Source organism: Rhea pennata, chromosome 1 (genome assembly GCF_028389875.1).
Source record: "Rhea pennata isolate bPtePen1 chromosome 1, bPtePen1.pri, whole genome shotgun sequence".
NCBI classification, from domain to species: Eukaryota; Metazoa; Chordata; class Aves; order Rheiformes; family Rheidae; genus Rhea; species Rhea pennata.
Window position 1 is genome coordinate 29,411,139 of NC_084663.1, and position 19,476 is coordinate 29,430,614.

At 39.8% G+C, this 19,476-nt stretch overlaps 1 protein-coding gene across 1 annotated transcript in view; it reads left to right on the top strand.

The window, feature by feature from the left end:
• The first annotated feature begins 15,924 nt into the window (after positions 1-15,924).
• The window catches only part of BMT2 (base methyltransferase of 25S rRNA 2 homolog), a 36,617-nt gene continuing 33,065 nt past the window's right edge, over positions 15,925-19,476 (top strand). Inside the window, exon 1 of the mRNA XM_062583552.1 lies at positions 15,925-16,080. Within this exon, the coding sequence (XP_062439536.1) occupies positions 15,939-16,080 (142 nt within the window). The 5' untranslated portion in view covers positions 15,925-15,938. The remainder of the gene's footprint in view (positions 16,081-19,476) is intronic.

The window sequence follows — 19,476 nt, forward strand, 5'->3', positions numbered from 1 at the left end:
CAATCAGCCCTTACCAGGGTTTTGAGAATTCAGACAACCCAACAGAATATTCCCCTACTTTCCTAACTCCATCTTCCCCAGTCACACTACAAGTAAGCACATTTACTCCCACCACACACTAATCCTATCATAATTACTTCTCAAAAAAGCTTTTTTGTGGGTTGAGAGAAAATTGAGAAGAAAATAAAAACCTGTGCCAGAGACTGCAGTCCTATCACAGAAAGGTAAGTGTTCCTTCCAGCACCGGGTGCAAGTCTACACACTCCTTAAACCTGAGGGTGAGATCAAGTATTGCAGCTTTTTCATAATCACATCTGCTATCATCTTTTCTTTAGAAACACTTCTCTCAAATTATTTCTTTACCATCTCCAGTTTCCCCTCAAAGCTCTACACATTTTGAAAACCCCTGCAGGGTGGCAAGTGGGCATTTTCTGCTGCATGGCAAGGGTCTCTGAACTATTAAATTCAGAATATGTACATATATATATATTCAGAATATTCCTATATGCTGATGTTACATTTTAAATTGTATTTCTGCAACCAAGACCTCTAGAAACTTCTACATAAAGCAAAGCATGATAAAACCCTTAGTTCCCATCATTCTAAAAGTGGATGCTTCAGGAAAATCACAAAAATCATCCATCACGTTACAGCATTGTTTATTTTGCATCTGCAAGGTTAACTGCCACAAAATTAGTTTTGTGAATTTGAAGATAGATTATTCAGTCTCTCTTCTGCTGATGATACTCCCACTAAACAGCAAACTAGTGAAAAAGGAGTAACTCATGTTACACTTCACTTACTGTAAGAGGTTACAGTATCGCCATTCTTGGAGGTTTTCAAGACTTGGCTAGACAAGCCATGGCTGATCTGATTTAATTTTAGCAACAGCTCTGCTTTAAACAAGAGGTTAGGTAGATGATGTACAGAAGTTCCTTCCAGCCAACACTTGTGGGATTTTGCTATCTGTGAAATCAGCAGGAAAGTCAGTTGTATCTCACTGCTTTTTAGATGTCAAGTGCCAAATGAGGAAAAAAGGAGAAAATGTCAAAGCATGCCTTGTTCTTCCTGTCCCTTACAACAGTCACAAGAGCCAGAAGCAGGCAGAAAATACAAAAGATCTTTCTCTCTCCGGCAGCTTGTGTGAGTGCATTGCAGTAAGTAATGAACCCGCTGCATACTGCTGCTGTCAGTGCCTAGAGAAAGGAGAGCAGGTTGAAGAAATTCCAGCATCCTCCAACCTCACAGCTGCTCCGAACTGCAGTAAGCTGACTCTCTTCTTAGACTTTTCTTCCCAGAACTCAGTGTGCTTTTGCATCACATTAACCTTTACATCTACCTACTTCCAGCAAGCAAATTTACGATATATGTTTCTGAACTTCTCCTCTCAATCATCAGCTGAGTTCTGCACCAAAAATTGTGGTTTTACTTGTGACTTCTACTTTGCAAATCAAACTCAGAGGTTAAACAATGGCAGCTTTTTCATGTAGTGAACAGATAACAGAATCTGAAGATGATTTTGTAATTAACTTGTTTTTGTTAGTGACTATATTATATTTTCATGCAAGGTCTGAGGCACTGACGGCATATTTCATTCATTTTATAGAGCCCCATGCATATTCAGAGTGCCATATTAAAAAACAAAAAGCTGCTTATACTCTTTCAGACTCATAGGAAAACAAGTCTTGCAGGAAAAATTGGGTTTTTTGAAACTTCCACCTGTGTTTTGCAGAACCAATGGGTTTCTGTGTCAGCTAGTTGCATTTACATTTATTAAGCTTAAAAAGTTGAGTTCTATTTAATTTGACCTTTAGCTATGGAGACTGAAAGTGTAGATAGCTCAGACAGCACTATACTAGTCTTGCTTTTCCATGTAAATTGATTATTTTTCTCTAGATTTTACACCTACAGGCAATGAACATTATGGCTGTGACATCTGCTGCCACTACAGCTGTGACTCCAGCTGGTTTTCTTCCCTGGGGTAGCCATAACAGCATGATACTTAGATTTTGGGGGGGGGGGGTAAATGTATTGTAGAAAATATCATCTAAATCACCAATCACATCAGTTAGAGTTGAAATGAGTTCTGTTTTGCAAGAAATATGATTTAAGAAGCATTCATAAGATTTTAGCTTGATTAAAGAATGACATATCTGTTTTTTCTTGTCATTATTGCATGCACTGTGTTGTTGCTTACTCCTACGCAAGGCAGAATTATAGTATTTTATGTCTGCTTTATGCAGCTCAAGGCTAAAAAGAAGTATCTCCACTTTGCACATGCTTTATGACTGAAAGTTTTTCCAGCTGATTACAAAAGAAAAACAGGTGACTTTTAATTTAATACCAAATTCAGGGTTGGTGGAAACTATCAGGTTCATATCCTGAGAACAGATCCTTCTCAGCCATATTCTGGAAATGGCTCAGTCAGTGGCAGTGCACTTTCTCCCTTCTTAAGTCTTCTTCCTTCATTTTAAAGAACAAAGCTCTGTTATACTGCAAGACGTATTTGTATTCCATGTTGAAACAGTCCTTCCTAAGAAGTCTCCTCCTATCTTAAGTCTTCTGACCTTCTATTTCAAATCTAGTTGGTTTTTTTTTGGGGGGGGGGTTGTTTGTTTTTTTGTTTTTTTTTGTTTTGTTTTTTTTTTTTTTTGAGTGCAGTAAACTAACTTTTGCAATTGCATGTGAAGCAGGTGATTTGGGCAACCTCTGAAGGGGATATCCCATGTATCATACGATTTCCTGTGATTGTGGTGGACTGCAGCACACACAGTGGCTCCTTCCATTCCTAAAGAAACCTGAAGATGCCATTAGTGATCTAGCTGCCACACAGACATTTGTCCATTAGCAACCATTTCTGCCAGATAGAAGCTACTGAAGAACAGTCATGAGAAATTAATTACATTTAATTCTAATTAGGATAGATTTGAATCTCTGACTTCAGGGTGGAGGAGAATGAATTCTTTGAGTAAATCTCCTACTGCGCTATGTGCTGAGGATAGCTGTAGGAAGGCAACAGTTGTTCTTTTATGACAACCAGTGAATCTCTGTTCAAGGTCATGTAAGGGCAAAATAAGTAAACACAAAAATAATTGTTTAGAGAAAAGAGGAGCAACATTAACACGACTTGGGATTTCAACTGGTACGAAAGGAGGTTATGCTTATCTTGAAAATGTGAATGTTGCTTAGTAAACACGTTTGTCTTCATTTGAGGGTAGAGCCACTGATCTGTTTGTCCTTACTGTGCTGTTTAATTAATTGCTGTTTGATTAACTCAGCAAGTGTGGGTTAGACGAGTGGACAGTGAGGTGGACTGAGAACTGGCTGAAAGGCAGAGCTCGGAGGGTTGTCATCAGTGGTGTGGAGCCCAGTTGGAGGCCTATAGCTAGTGGTGTCCCCCAGGGCTCAGTACTGGGTCCCATCCAACTTATTCATCAACGACCTGGATGAGGGGACAGAGTGCCTCCTCAGCAAGTTTGCTGATGATAACAAGCTGGGAGGAGTGGCTGACACACCTGAGGGCTGTGCTGCCATTCAGAGGGACCTGGACAGGCTGGAGAGCTGGGCAGAGAGCAACCTCATGAGGTTCAACAAGGGCAAGTGCAGGGTCCTGCACCTGGGGAGGAATAACCCTAGGCACCAGTACAAGCTGGGGGCTGACCTGCTGGAGAGCAGCTCTGCAGAGAAGGACCTGCGATTGCTGGTGGATGACAAGTTGACCATGAGCCAGCAATGTGCCCTTGTGGCCAAGAAGGCCAATGGTCTCCTGGGGTGCATTAGGAAGAGTGTTGCCAGCAGGTGGAGGGAGGTGATCCTGCCCCTCTACTCAGCCCTGGGGAGGCCTCATCTCGAGTCCTGTGTCCAGTTTTGGGCTCCCCAGTACACAAGAGACATGGAGCTACTGGAGAGAGTCCAGCATAGGGCTACGAGGATGATCCGAGGGCTGGAGCACCTGCCCTGTGAGGAATGGCTGCGAGAGCTGGGCCTGTTTAGCCTGGGGAAGAGAAGACTGAGGGGGGATCTTCTCAATGTGTATAAGTACCTGAAGGGAGGGTGTCAAGGGGACGGGGCCAAACTGTTTTCAGTTGCCCCGTGTGACAGGACAAGAGGCAATGGGCAGAAACTGAAGCACAGGAAGTTCCACCTGACCGTGAGGGGGAATTTCTTCCCTGTGAGAGTGACGGAGCACTGGCACAGGTTGCTCAGAGAGGTTGTGGAGTCTCCTTCTCTGGAGATCTTCAAGGCCCATCTGGATGCAACCCTGTCTAACATGCTTTAGGTGACCCTGCTGAGCAGGAATGTTGGACTAGATGATCTCCAGAGGTCCCTTCCAACCTTACTGATACTGTAATTGTATGATTGACTGTTGGCTGATTGTACTACAACATGTTCCTAATACATGCCCCTCCTTCGCTTAATCTCTATCCCTTAAATTCTTAGACCATATTAAAAACCTCTCTTTTTCTCACTGCTGACCATATGTACCCTATCCCTTGTTATTTTAAACACATCGGGAATTTTAGAACGATGCTATACGCCTCTATTATGCTTTCTGACTGGTGCATTCACTTTGTCACTTTCTTTTTCCTGTTAATTGGTCCTGCAAGAAATCTACAGGTTTTACTTATTTGCAATTAATACAACTCAGCTTCACAATTATAAAACAAACAATCTTTGAATAACTGCGATTTCATAAATACTATCTTTACTTACTCCATGGAGTAAAAATCAAACTGGTAAAATCTAGGAAGACAGATAGTTAACATCAGTTTCAATTTTTGTTTTTCTTACGTGATTCATACAGTCACCTCTCATCATGTGTAACAAATCTTGTCATTTTTTTAAAAAAAAAATCAATACTTGACTAAATTTACAATTTCAAAGTATACATTCTTCATTTGGGAATGACTATTTTGCAATTAAAATATTGAACTGAGAGCCAGGAACCACTGTGCCATCAAGAACAAAAACCTGACTTACAACCCTGTTCTTCGTTACCTTGCTCCACCTTAAGGGTCTAACTGCAGGCAGTAACATTTTTTCTCATCTGTCCAAAGAAGAAAAGGGCTAGCTCAACACCTGCAGTGCAGGCCAGGCCCCTCTGTTAATTTTGCAGGGTCCCTGGTAATTACAGGACATCTATGATACTCTATTAGAGATCAAAATGGCTGAAAGACAGGAGTGCCTTGGCTTCATGTCCATGCTGAAACCAGCTGGCAAGAGCAACGTGAGAGCTACAACATTCAGGCTTCTGAGAAACTAGGTCTAACACCCTATATAACCCAATGAGTCATTTTATTTTTCTTACAGTGTAATTTGCCCACAAATGATTACTCACAGGGCATGACTTGACAAGACACAGACGTCTCAGTTTTCCTGAGTTAACAAAAGGTGATGTAGCCAGACCCTATTTGCTCTTTGATACCCTAGAAGAAATCACTTTTCTTAAAAGTGGTCTTCTGATCAGGAGTTGCTTGAGGTATAGACGCTACAGACCAACTTACAGTCACACTCACTCAGCTGGCTGTTTCCTCATATTTCCCTCCAACCTTCTCTAGATTTCATGAATCTGCAGCACGGCACTTCCTTTCTGTGCTGGTGACGTATATGCTAGACAGAGCTGAGCAGCCCTGTTTGCTGTGCTGGCACAAGGGCAGTGGAGGCACACAGTAGGATGAGGGAGTCTCCCTTCAAAAATCTCCTATGCAACAACCATCCCCCCCAACATATGATCCAGAATATGGAATCTTGCACGTGAGCTGAGATTTTGAGGTTTGGTAAATGTTTGCATGACAGTTGTCAGCAATGTGGAAAAAGTTCCATAAACGATAAAAAAAGAGTGTATTATGCTACTTTTAATTAATTTATCTGTAAGACTGAAAAATTGGTTCTTTAGCTTCTGGCTTCATTCAACTTACAAATCTCTTCTGATTTCAAACTATTGGGGCATTCTTCTACATAGGACTTTGACCTATGTGCAATTATAAAATTACACAACAACCAGTAAGACATACAACATCACACAACGACCTGAAGTAAGAAAATAATTCCTCTAAACACACTGACTACTATTCTTGCAGCCAGAACTATAGCCAGTTCCAAAATTACCCAGCTATTTTGCTCATTTATCAGTCAAGACTTCCTTGTCCATGTGCCAGATGCCAACATCTGATCTAATGACCAATAATGTTTCTATATAAGAGAAATCAATGGTCATGTTAGTCTGGAGCCAGCTGAGAATTTGTAAAAGCCATTGTAAAGAGAGTATATGTTGAGTAATAGTGATCACAAATCACTTACTAAGCAAGTTGACCCAAGTCTTGCCACAGAGTTTAAGAGATTCAAATTTAGACCTCATAAGCAATTGCTGCCAGAAAGGATACCGACTTATGCCAGTCACCTCTGAGACCCAGAAGGACATGTGAATTCAGTAATACCCAATAGCAAAAGAAATTTCAGATTATAGCAATTTGCCTGTCATCTCCATTTAAGTGCCAGGTTCTATAGGAAAAGAGTCTCAAAAATGCTCACAGATGACCTGGTAGCTTGAAACATCAGAACAGCAAGTATTGTAGTTACTGAGCACATAGCCTAGAGTGGAGAAAATATAGAAGCTAATTTATTTAAAATGAAATTCCCTGAAAGAGTGACTCAGTGAGGATTCAGTATCTCTTCTGGAAATTGCTTATGCCCTATCAATAACATGGGAGTTTTAGGAAGTCTGTCTGTACACAGTTTTAAAAACACAAACAAGTTGCTTAGATTGCAAATAAAAAAGAAACCCTAATCGTTCCAAAGAAGTCTCAGCAATGGAGAACTTTAAAAGCTCACCCTTGTGCTGGTATTTCTCTTATTCAGGATAAAAGGGGAAGTGATGCTGGAGTACAAGTCAAAAAATAACAAGATCAGCCTCTGAATTCTTTCTTGACAGCCCAAGGACTACTTGTCCCCATTACTTTGAGGGTAGAAAAGTCCCTTGTTGGCAATTTCCAGTTCAGCTTCTTCAGGAGGAAATCCAATTCCTGTCCTCCCACGTCAGGATGTGATGTGACTTAAAGAACATCAAGTGCAGGAGATTCCCAGGCAAGGGAGATTCACACTATAAAAATTTTTATGTAGCACTCTTAAATGCTCATGGAGACAGACTCATTTTATTCCCTATAGCAAAAGGTTCCTCCATCAAAACAAAATGGGCCAGGATCCTGTTCGTGTTCACCCACATGAAGAAGTAATTGCAGAACAAGCCAGATGTGAATTTCAAGCCCAATGGCCGTTTTGTCTTGTTTCTCATTGCAAGTGTTGATTCCTCTCTTGGGGCTCTGATCACGGCAGGTGAAACCATGAGGGCTGCAGCAGCAGCTGTTCGCAGCTGGACATGAGCTCCTTGTTCAGAGCTTCTTACCTCCATTATAAGGCTAGTTCAGTTGCTCATGAAGCAGCTCCAGGGCAAATTACACATTAAAATTAAGCAAAACCATCAGGCATAAGAAATGACCAAGAACGTTTCCTTGTCCTAGGTAAACCTAGGTATCCCAAGTCAGGGCCAAAGAGTAAAGGGTTTTGCAGGTAGCCTAAAATCAACCTGTCAACAAGGATACAACAGATGCCTTATATCAGACCTGGGAACAATCTGAATTCTTGTGTGCGCTTGGGAGCTCCTGGCTGAACAGGATTTGAGTGTAACCACAATCCTCACCAACAGGGAAGGGAAAGTTTGTACGCCACACCATTTAGTTTGGGCTGCTTCTCTCAGACACAAGCCTTCACAGATGTCAGAATTCTGGTTGTCTTATCCAACTGGACTTACAGGCAACTTCTTCTAAAATAATGTACTGTATAAAAATAGCTTCATGCATGGACTGCCCTCCAACCATTGTAAAGCCAACTAGATCTTTCTAGTTATCTGTTGGTCTTCAAATTTCAGCCTGAATGGTAAAAGAGTACAGGTAATCTTTTAGCAAAGGGAAGTACAAACTGAAATACTTTCAAACTAGAAACTTTTCCCTACCTTTTCATATAATTTTTAGTACTGTTCAGAACCAAGAGGAAAAAAGTTAATGAAGAGGAAAGCTTAAAAATTATTTTTAAAATACATTTTAGTCATGATTTTACTTCTGATTCAGAGGCCTTTAAGTAATGATGAATAAAATTCACCATTATGAGTATAAATAGGGATTAAAATGTCATGATATGTGTAATAAAATTGGCCATAACTACTTTTTTGGATGCTTCAGAAGTATTTCTGTGTCTTCTAAGAAGAGGCTGTTTCTATCTTTGTAGAAAAGCTTCCACAAGAGAATTCTAGCTTCTAAAAAGTCAAGGACAGGAATGCTTCAAGTACAGACAATTCAGGCCCTAGGACTAGGGTTATGTTGCATTTTGCTGAACATGTAGCAGAGAGAAGTCTTTGATTCTTATGCCCTCCTTATGTCATATTGTACTGGCAAGTAATTTTCCACGTTTTGTACTATGTCTTCATTATGACTTTGAAAAGTATGCCTTGTCCTTAGTGACCAGTGCAGAAAAGCTAGTAGCCTAAATACATATTTTTACTGTAAAACTACTCTTAGTATCACTTTTCTGTAATGAAGTTATCAACTTTTATATGGAATATCTGCACTGTTTTGAAATCTCTGCTTACAAAGAGTATCTACACATGATATGTTTCAAAAAATGTTATCAGTTGAAGTGGCAAATGTGAGCACTTTAACACCTCATTTCTAGCAAAACTGAGCTACTGACAAGCAGAACTGTATTTTCTGGAAGGACACAGATTCTACTTGACAACCATGACTTTGAAGAAATGAAGTATATTCAGTTAGGTCTGAATAGGCCCCTCCTCCTTTTCAAAAATTATTGAAAAAGAAACAGCACCTGTAGAGGTTGAAAAATATTTTGTGGTTGTAATCATTATGCAATTTCTATCACATAGCTGAGATGCTACTAAAGCTTGATGAAGCTGTTGATTGCTGCGTGGCTTGGAAGTGCTTCTTCCACCTCCTGTTAGGATACCAGTGAGATCATCGCCATGCTCTGAAATGTTCTGAAACTGCCCTGGGAGAAATCACAGCATTGCTCTACGTCTCAGACACAAACGTTTATACTAATATGCTGACTATCCTAACTTTAAGTGTGCGTGTGCGTGTGTGTGTGTGTGTTTATCTCCTGCACAGTTTGCTTTCCTGGACACATGAGCCATTCTTATTTTCAGCACTGCCAACTCTTACGACTACAGCAATTTTAACCTTGCCATGAGACAGATGGCAGCCTTTCCTCACATTACCTTACATGTTTTCTCTTCCAGCAAAATATCTGACATCTCCCACTTTGGATAAATGGGCTTACAGCGGTCGTTTCCCCACCAAGCATCTCTGCCCCGAGTGTGAGGCTGCACTTTGTACAAGTGCTGGAGAACTGGGGGCTGCAGGAAGCTGAGGGTGCAGATGTATGGAGAAGATGGAGGGCTGCTGCGATGATGTTCTGGGGAGGGGACCCACGTTAAGAAGACCCTGTTAGGGTCCGGAGCCACAGGGACTCATAAGGCTGCATTCAGCAGTGCAAATGCAATGTAGCCAACCTCTGCGGACAGACTGTGAGGTGTCCAACTGGGGTGCCTGCAGCAAGAAGTCCTTAGTTTCCACAATTAGTTCCACAAATGGCATAAAACTCTGCATATGAGTTCTCACGTGAGAAGCAAAAGGAGATACTGCTGAGGACCCAAGCAGATGAAAAGCCCGAATGGAAATGAAAGGAGGAGTGTTTAAAGATATTTCTATACGTACTTCTTTGTTATCTGGCAATTTTATTTTTAAGTTAATTTTACTGTGATGATTTGGTTTAGATGTAGTTCAGCCACAAATATTTATTTTTAAAATGTTTTGAGTATGTCAGAATTGATTATTTTAGAAAAACTAGAGTTTTCAACCATAATGATAGCACTCAGTAATAGAAGCTTAGCTTAGGCTACATTTTTTCTAGGAGTTAACAACATGATTAATGTCAAAGAATATTCTTACATGTAAAGAAAGGTTATAGAAATTTGTACTGGCAAGAAATCCGAAAGACTTCAAGTCTTAATTAAAATCCGAACATCAATATGAAAGTATGTTTCCATTAATTGCTACAATACCTTTTGGTTTTGATTTCCCCAGATTTTGAATATAATAGTTTATCAGTGTATCCTCAGTCAATTGAAATAGTTATTTAATTTTATCACAGCTCTAAATATCTTTAAATAAGCATTCCAGAACTGCTCTGTTCTTCTCCAGTAAACTAAGACTGTACAGACATTTGGACCTCAGGACAGCTGCTATCAGATCATTCTTAATAGAAGACTAAAAAAAAAAACAAAAAAAAAAAAAACAAAAAAAACAACAGCGTGGAGAATGCTCGCTTCATGCTATTTGTGTCACAGTTGTTTTATTATATGTTCTGGGGGAGAAATACGAAACTATTCTACTAACAGTATATATAGTCTTTGTCTATGGTGCAGGTATGGGAAAACTGTTGTGACCTTTCTGTATTTACTGCCAAAAATTCTCACACAGCATTAATATTTGCAGTTTCATTTAACCGGCGACCATTCCTTAAGTTCCTAAGTCTGGATCCTTCAAACCTATGGACACAGTACTGATCCTTTTAATTTTTTTGATAATATCTTAAACATTAGTGTCACTGAGGCCGGACTCATCCAAACCTAAAACACAAACCGTGTACAAGCCAAGCACAGTGTGTACAGGGTAAGTAGCAACTTTAGCATTCCTTATTCTTCCTGAAATATATTATACTGTCTGAAATATGTTGCCCCAAACAGAGCTCTGTTTGCTGTTGTATAAATAGGGTTTGTTCTTGTTCTCTCATCTTCTTAACCAAAAACTTGATTTGAGCTTGAGTAGAACCCCAAATAAATCACATGTTGGTATTCAAGAGACAGAAGAGATTAAAAGGAATTGGGCAGTCTTTGGGAAGACAAGTGTAGTTTATGGATACTAGAGGTGTATTTCCTTTATAGGTCATATCTAATGATACAGAATCACACACCCTTTCAGGACTTAGAAAGGGAAAGAAACATGGAAATGGAAAGATGCAGCATGCCCTGATCAACCCACAGCATCACAGTACATCATTCTTCAGATTTTTTCTCTAGAATTACTGGCATCTTGAAAACTGTCTCAAAAATTCAAACACAGTTTAGTTTTTCTCTGAGTGCTTTTTATCATCTGCAACTCCAATCAGACTGTGGAGTCACCTTAGTGTATAAGCCAGGCTATCATACCTGAAATACAAGATTACAGGGATACTGCTGTAATTCCCAAGTTGCAAATGAACTAATAATGTGCAGCTACACTGCTATTGAGCTGATGTGGAACTACACACATTTGACCCTTAAAGGAAGATCCTAATTTGAATCTCAAAAACTGACAAAATATCATTGCTCTCAGGTTTCCTAAATAGAGAAATAATCAAACATAAAAGTTTTCCTACTATCACTGAATTTGTCTTAAAGTTACTGTGTTTGAACTGATTACTCAGCACGTTTATGCATAACAGCTGACAGAAACATGAATCAGTGCTAAAACCACATACTATTTTGACTGACATCGAAAGAAAACCAGTTAGACCTGTTGGATGTTTTGACATCTCTTGCTAAATCAAAGTTGTTTGATGAGCTAATCTTACTTGGCAGCAAGAATTCAACTAACAAAAAACTCCATCTAGAAAGAATTGCTAGTTAAGAGTCTTTGTTAAAGCAATCGTTGTATTGACTCCCTTCGTTTAATAATTCATATACTCCAAATAATAGGAGAATGTGCTCAGACTAAAATCAATGAAAAAATGAGATTTTTAAATGAATTTGGGATTGCTTTTCAGTAAGTTATGTTTATATTGAATAGTATTTGTTCACACAGCATTAAGTACGTTTGCAATGTACATGTTGCAAACAAGTTCTACGAAGAAGTACAGTATTTATTCCAAAAAATGCGTTAACTGTTCTCAGTATTAAAGGATCATTTTACTTTTTACAAATACACATAACATTCAAAATATCTGAGGTCTGAAGTACTTTGCTGTATTTTCAGCATACATTTCATGGGTTCCACAGAATTTAATTACCACTGTACTGTTGAACAAGTGACAGACTGACACAATTAAAGAATTCTAAACTTCCTTCCCATCTCCCAGTAAACAGCTACTTTCCATGGATAGACACAGTTGGTCAATCTGTTGGCCACAACAGAGGCAATGAATATATTGTTTATCAGAAATGCTGGCTAGTGTTAAAAATATTCCTGCTTTTTTGCAACAGAAGCTAACAAGCAAAAGATATGACTTCAATAATTAACATTTCCAATGAATATTTAAATCTTGAGAATGCATATTAGACTCCATAGTAAGCCAGTCTCTGTATGCATAAAGGATTTTTCAGCCCTCTTTTCCAAGATTGGCGTCTCTGGGTAACTGAGAAGCAACTTTAATTGGTCTTTAATAGAGGAACCCTTGGTATGTTTTTCAGAAGCAAAATGTTTACTTTAGTAAATACTGAGGCTTTGGATCCAAACTGAAGTCATTATCAAGCCTATTTTTTCTATTTGAAATACACAGGGTACTGAATAATGGAACTGCTGATATAAATTTACTTTTAGAGGTGTCAACCTCCAGGAACAGAATTCAGGATCTACATTATAAAATTATTGTTATGGGGTAGCCGTTTAATCACTATGCAATTTTAATTACTAAATTACTAAAGTGTGCAGTCCAGAGAAATGTAATAATGGACCAGCTCCTAGTAATTGCCTCGGTGCAAATTCAGGGATGCGACTCCCACTTTTTAAATCAAATTAAGTTATTACCATGGCTTATAGGATACTACAATTAATGAATAAGAATCTTATATTCAAACTAAATATGCTGTTGCTGCCTGTTTGTCTTCCCCTTGGGTATACATAGCAGAAACAGTTCCACACCTAACAGAGGAATCTTTTCTCTCTTTTAAATAATAGTGGTATTTCAGTATTCCATTAAAATCATTACATCATTTTGGTAATATTTTTGCAGACTACATTACATTAGAGACATCTTATGATAATGTCATCACACTGGAGAAACAGTGAGGTTTCTTCTCTTTGATGCAATGCCATTTTTTGTTCATTTTCAAACAACGAGTATTGGTAAAATAGAAGGGATGAACACACTGATAAGACTTGATTGCCAAAGCACCACTGAAATAGAGACAGAAGCAGAGCATTACTGATTTGATTTTTATGTTATTTTTCTTCCATGGTTTCCTTAGGGAGAAAGACTGAAAATATGAACTGCTGTCACCCTTTCCTTAGGCAGGAAGGAAGAGCACTTCCACTTTGTGTAATCTTGCAGTAAGAGATGTGGGTTCAGATACCCTCAGGCAGAGCAGGGATGTGAACTAGTTTTCCCACATCCTCAGTGAACGCCCTACCCACTGGACAGAGCAGGGGTAATTTCTCCTCCAGTTCTGCAAATCTAGACATTTGTTTCTAAAGCTATTCGTAAAAAGTGACTGGACCTGAAATATTTCAGAAATGTCAAAAGCAACTGTTCTAGTCTGCTCTATTTTTTTAGAAAGAGGATCATTTTGCCATTTCCTGCATTTGAGCTAGTAAGTCCAGCTTTTCAAAATTACTCCTTCCCAGATGGTGATACTCCATTATCTCTATTGGATCACATGTACCTTGTTGTCTCATTCCCTCCTTATCGCTAGCTCTCCTGTCATGCCTCAGAGGCAGTCATGAGCCTTGTATTCATCTTCATTTATTCTTTGACTCTCCCTGTATTGTGTTCAAGAAATGTACTGAGCCCACGTGTTTTTCTGCACATTGATAGCATACTGGGTCATCAGTTCTAGGCCTGACAGAACCAGTCCTGCTTTAATTACTCATTGGCCACTGTTCTCTGGTATCTTAACCAGAGAAAGCTGGTTTTATGAATGCTTCTCCTTGATGGTTTTGCATTAAGATTCCATTTCTGGAGTCTGATTCTCACCACATATTCTATAGGGAATTTACAGCATGTCTCCACTGTGATTGATAAACTGAGGAGAGTATCGATGCATCTTGAAAGTATAAAACCTCTTTTCCTAATGTTCTTTCTTTTTTGCTGTTCCTGGAAAAAACTTGACATTTCATAAACACAGTTCACTTGCTTATTGAAAACAAACTTTCAATTTACATTTTTTAAGAATTAAGAATATATTTTCTATCTTGATCTATTTTAATCTAGACAATACTACATTAAAGATTTTATACTTCTCTATTCCCTGTTTTCTAATATGAGCTCATGCACCTAGTTCTAGATATGAAACTAGTCTGTATAATAAGAGTTGTATTTTTTGCTTGTTGCCATACTTCTGAAATACCAGATAATAATTAAAATCTTAAAAATAGAAAGCAACATCATTAACTTTTACATTGTACAGCACAAACTCAGTATTAAAGCACAGCTAACATTAATACTGAATGTTTTGAAATAATTTTGGTCAATTAAAGCCATTCTGTTAACTGTAGAAAGAACCCATAAAAAGCAATAGTAATTAAAATAGTAATGTTGTTTATTCTGAGAAAGTATGTTTCACGTAAGTGCTCTGCACTTTTTCCCTGATTTTTTTTCCCAAATTCTACAAGTGTATTTCCAGCTCTCCAGTTCACAGATACATTCACATTTTGACTATGTATCCCAAACTTATGAGTCCAGAAGCACTGGAAGTTTTTCTTAGGTGCCACAGCAGTGCATGTCAGCCATGCTTCCAATGTCTCCATCTCTTCTGTATGTCACTCCCATATTCCTAGTTTTCTGAGAAGGCTTCATCAGAGGTCTTCAAGTACCATGTAACAAACAGAAGACTGGCTGATGCTTTCCCTCTTTATTCTCGGCTTCCCAAAATCCTGCACAACAAAAAAATGGATGGGATATTAACTACCACATGAACCACTTTTGCTAAAGGCTCCCCCTTTAGCAAAAAGTTCCCTAGTACCTATCAACTTAACACCCTCTTTTTACACTGTCTTAATTCTTCTCATGCAGACCTAGTTCCATAAGAAACCAGAAGGATTTCAGAAAGAGATCATAAAGCCCCAGGACTAAGCCTTTTTCCCAATTCAGATGTAGCTTCCTGGATTAGATCTGCAAATCTGAAATATACTAAACAATATGAAAAGATGATTTCTGGCTGTTTCCCAAGTTAAAGTGAAATTACTAACATTGGTATTTGGTGATTTTCTAATTAATATCTGCATTTGTTTTCACAGTTTCAAAATTTAAAGAAATACATAACTAAAATAATAACTAAATCACTACACTTTCCTTTCTTAATGCTGATGTCAGTAGCAAAATTAATTTTCCTTTCATAATGTTCCCATTTTGAGAGAAACAGAATTGAAAAATTCTGACGATACATCATGACAGGCAGATACGGTGATGGAAGGCCCAAACTAGACCGAAGTTTTCTAGGCATTTACTGGAAAGTAACCGAAAAAGCTGGACCTTTACTCATAACGTGCAACCCACATTTAGGGAGAAGGCTACAGTGCGGTATTTGCCTACGCAGCTCAGCGTGAGGTAAAAGAGGGATGCCACTACAGAGAATAATAAAGAGAAGCTTTTATTTGGATGTTTGCTTGGTCTTGATAATTTCACCTTTAAAGACAAGTTTACCGGAGCAGCAGAGCGCTGCCACCAGCGGCGAATAGCGCTGCAGCCCACAGGAAGTGATGTAGGGGGTTGTGACGCTGCCTCGTGACGCATCCGGCTCGCGGAGGCCTCCAGGACTACACTTCCCGGCATACCGAGCGCGGCAGGCCGCGACCGCGCATGCGCGCGGCGGCCACCGCCCGCCGCCGCCGCCCGGGCGCCGGGCGCTCGCGCCTCCCTGCGAGCCGGGCTGCGCGCGGCGCAGCAGCGGTGCCGCCATGGAGGCTGCGCCCCGGCCCGGGCCCGGCGGGGCCGCCGCTCCGCCGCAGCCGCCGGAGCAGGAGCGGAAGCTGGAGCAGGAGAAGCTCTCGGGGGTGGTGAAGAGCGTCCACCGGCGGCTGCGCAGGAAGTACCGGGAAGGTAACCGCGGGCAGCGGCCGCCCCCAGCGGCCGGGGCGGCGGAGCAGCGGCGGGGCCCGGGCCGCCGCCGCCGCCGCCGAGGGGGCGTGACGAGGCGCCGAGCCGCCGGCGGGGCGCCTCCCGCGGCTCCCCCGGCCCGGCCCGGCGGCTTGCGGGGGGCGGAGGAGCGCCGCTCCGCTCCGAGCGGGACCCGCGGCCGCCCCGGGGCCTCCCGGCGGCGGCGGCGCGGTGGGGGCAGCGCCCTGGCCGGCCCTGTGCTCCTGCTGCCTTTCCGGGGATCTTAGTCCAGCCGGGAGCGCTCAGCTGAAGAGCTGGGGGGAAAAGCGGTTATAAAGTAAATTATGCTGCGTTTGCGGCCCTGAAACGCGATCCGGTTTGTCACCAGCGCTAGCGCTGTCCTGAGCGGTCCTCGCAGGTGGTTACTGGAACGCTTGAAACACCCCAGAAATGCCATGAGGTGAATGTTGGAGTTGAGGGTTTTCTTGATGAAATTTGCAGCCTTCGCAGGTGGGTTGTAACGACCTGTCCAACCTGTCGCAGGTGGCAAAAAGTTCACCCCTCAGCCTTTGAGCAAGGCTACAGCTCTCTGCTGAGCCGGTGCGTGGCTCCAGAAGGACATTTGCAGAAGGGAAACTATTCCTGCGCTAGGTGCCCGTTCTTGCCTCTCCTCCGTAGCTGTAAATGGCACTTGTGTAAAATATCCAACATCTTGCCATTTTCTGGGCTTCTGGGGAGTCTGCACAGGTCTTAGGTAGACATTGATCGGGAGACACTGTTTATTTTGGCCTCAATGAACATATAAAACAGAAAGGAGGATCTCCCTTGCTTTTCCTGACATTTGGGTGAAGGAACACGTAATACATTTAAACTTTAAAATACTTGCAAAGCAGCCCAACTTTTAGCAGCTCATATTTCTGTTATTTCAGCCTGTCTGTATATTCAAAATGGCAACATTGCACTGTTGACTTTAAAAATGTTAGAAATTTTTATAACAACTAAATTTTTTTAATCGTCTTTTAGATGAAAGCCTAAGTTATATGGGAGTCTGCGTAAATGTTTTCAGCAAGGAGCAAGTTAGTATGCAAAAGTAATTTGTGTTTTATCTTTAGTTCAGTATGATCAATTAAAAGAAAGAACAAACAGTTCTCTGTTTTACTTTATATGTCCTATGAATTCTGTTAGTGAAAACTTCAGAGCGATTTCTTTTCTAGTCACTTCAAGCTAGCAACATTCTACTGTATTTTATTGGAGAAGGTTAAATATATGTAGATATCACATCTATATAGCTGGGAGAGTTCTGCCCATTACCTACAATCCAGTGGTAGGCAATCTTCAGAAGTTACCAGCAGTATTTTATGTCAGTATTTTAGATTATTTCAGCTTCAGAATTTTATTTTTGGAATGAAGTTCTAGATCTTTCCCCCTATGTTTCTATATGCTTCCAAAAGCAGACTCGAGTCTCCTTCCTAAGTTCCTTAGTGTTATTCTGAAATTGTAATGCTGAGAAATGCTTGACCTCAGAAGAGCTGGAGAGGTTGAATTGTTTTTTATGGGTTTTCTTTTTAATACTCAGTTGCACTGACTGGAAAGTATTTTACCCTGACAAAATCAAAGTTGACAATTTGCTAAAGAGTTTAAGAGAGGAAAAAAAAAGGCAGCAGATTGTACGTAATTTCTCAGTACGATTTTAATTATCACTTGGGTATGAAAAAAACAAAAAAGATAAAGAAAAACCAACAACTTGTCCTTAGTTATACACTTACAGCTAATTACACAAGGGAAGCTTCTTAACTCAGTGCAGTGCACCTAGTCTTAAATGAAAGAGTAACAGGGCTATTTCTATTCTCTCAAAATCTTGTATTGTCTTTCCAGCTGTTTTTAACTCCGTCTCTTTTTGCATTTGACTCTTGTTCTATGAAGCTAGTTTCCATTTAATCTAAATAACTAAAAAAGTGCTAGAATTGCTGTTGCGTAGACTTCAACAGTGCTTTGTCTGTAGATACTGAGAGTTGTTAGTTTTTTCAGTAGAGGAAAAACATGTTGAATATCATTCTGAAAACTCTACAACGATGTTCCTGAGGGTGGATCAAACTAAGAATTCACTTGATACTGTAGTATCTTAAGTTACTGTGCTTTGTTAAAAGTGTTGAAAGGAAAAGGATGAATCCTTAAGACATTGAGATGTTTGTCACGGAAGTCATACAGGCTTGATTTTAATAAACTGATTTCTTTGAGAATTCACTTATTTTGATTATGTTAGCAATGCCTATACTTTAACAGGCAAAAGTAGAAGGCAAGTATTGCCTGATTTCTTTATAACTGGCATTGTTGAGCTCTTTATTTTATATCCACATGATTCCCCTTTTATGAAAATGAGTGAGTGGAAAGGTGACAACTATGTGCTTCAAAACTGCAAGCTAACACATCTCTGAAAAAGTCAGAAGTATTTGACAAAGTGCAAGAGCAATAGTTTTTTTTAACTAGGGATGTATCAAAACATTTTTTTCTAGTTTCTAAGAGATTACTAGGCAAAATTTAGTCAGAATTGTATCATTGAAATATTTGGGCAGGCTTCTTATATAATGAAAACCACTGGGCTCTTAAAATTCCTCAAAGTAGAATCTTGACTTCTTTTTTAATTATTGCATTGCCTGAACCATTTTTACTCTTTTCAGTGTAATGGATGGGTTTTGTATGTACTTCTGTACTTTGTCCTGTGGCTAATGTAATATAGTCCCACAACATACCAGTATACTTAATGACGAGCTTTTGCCATGTTCAAAATGGTTCCACATAAAGTCTTACTAAGTTTGCATAGAAGATCATTTTGTTTCTGTTTTCTTTAATGATTTTAACTTTTGTACTGTATGACCAGTACTTATCTTTTACTGTTTTCAGGATAGCACCAATCTCGTATGATTTCTAGTGTGAATATTGATTTTTCTTTTTCCATTTTCTTTTCTTTTTTCCTTTTCCACTTCTCTCCCCTTCTCTTCATCCTTCCAATGTTATGAGTAAATAAAGAAGGGAAACTTTTAATCATGAATGTTATGGCAGATATAGCATTTTGTGATTGGAGAATAATCAAGCTTATTCATTGTGAATCCTAAGGTGGGGTTAAATGTTGTGTATTTTTATATGCCCTAATGTAGCTTAACCAATGAGTGTCCTAGATGATTGGGCCTTGTCCACAGCGAGTGAATGCATCCACTAAATTAGCTAATCAGTAACAAGTTGTTTCAGGCTACTTTAAGCCAGTGAGTGATAGAGATGGACAAGACTGTCTAGTGGTTCCTAAAAATACGTGGCATTTTACAGGATAGCCTGTAAATATTATCTCAATACTGAGGTGTAAATTTTTCACTTAGGAGTATATCTCATTAGCTTAAAACTAAT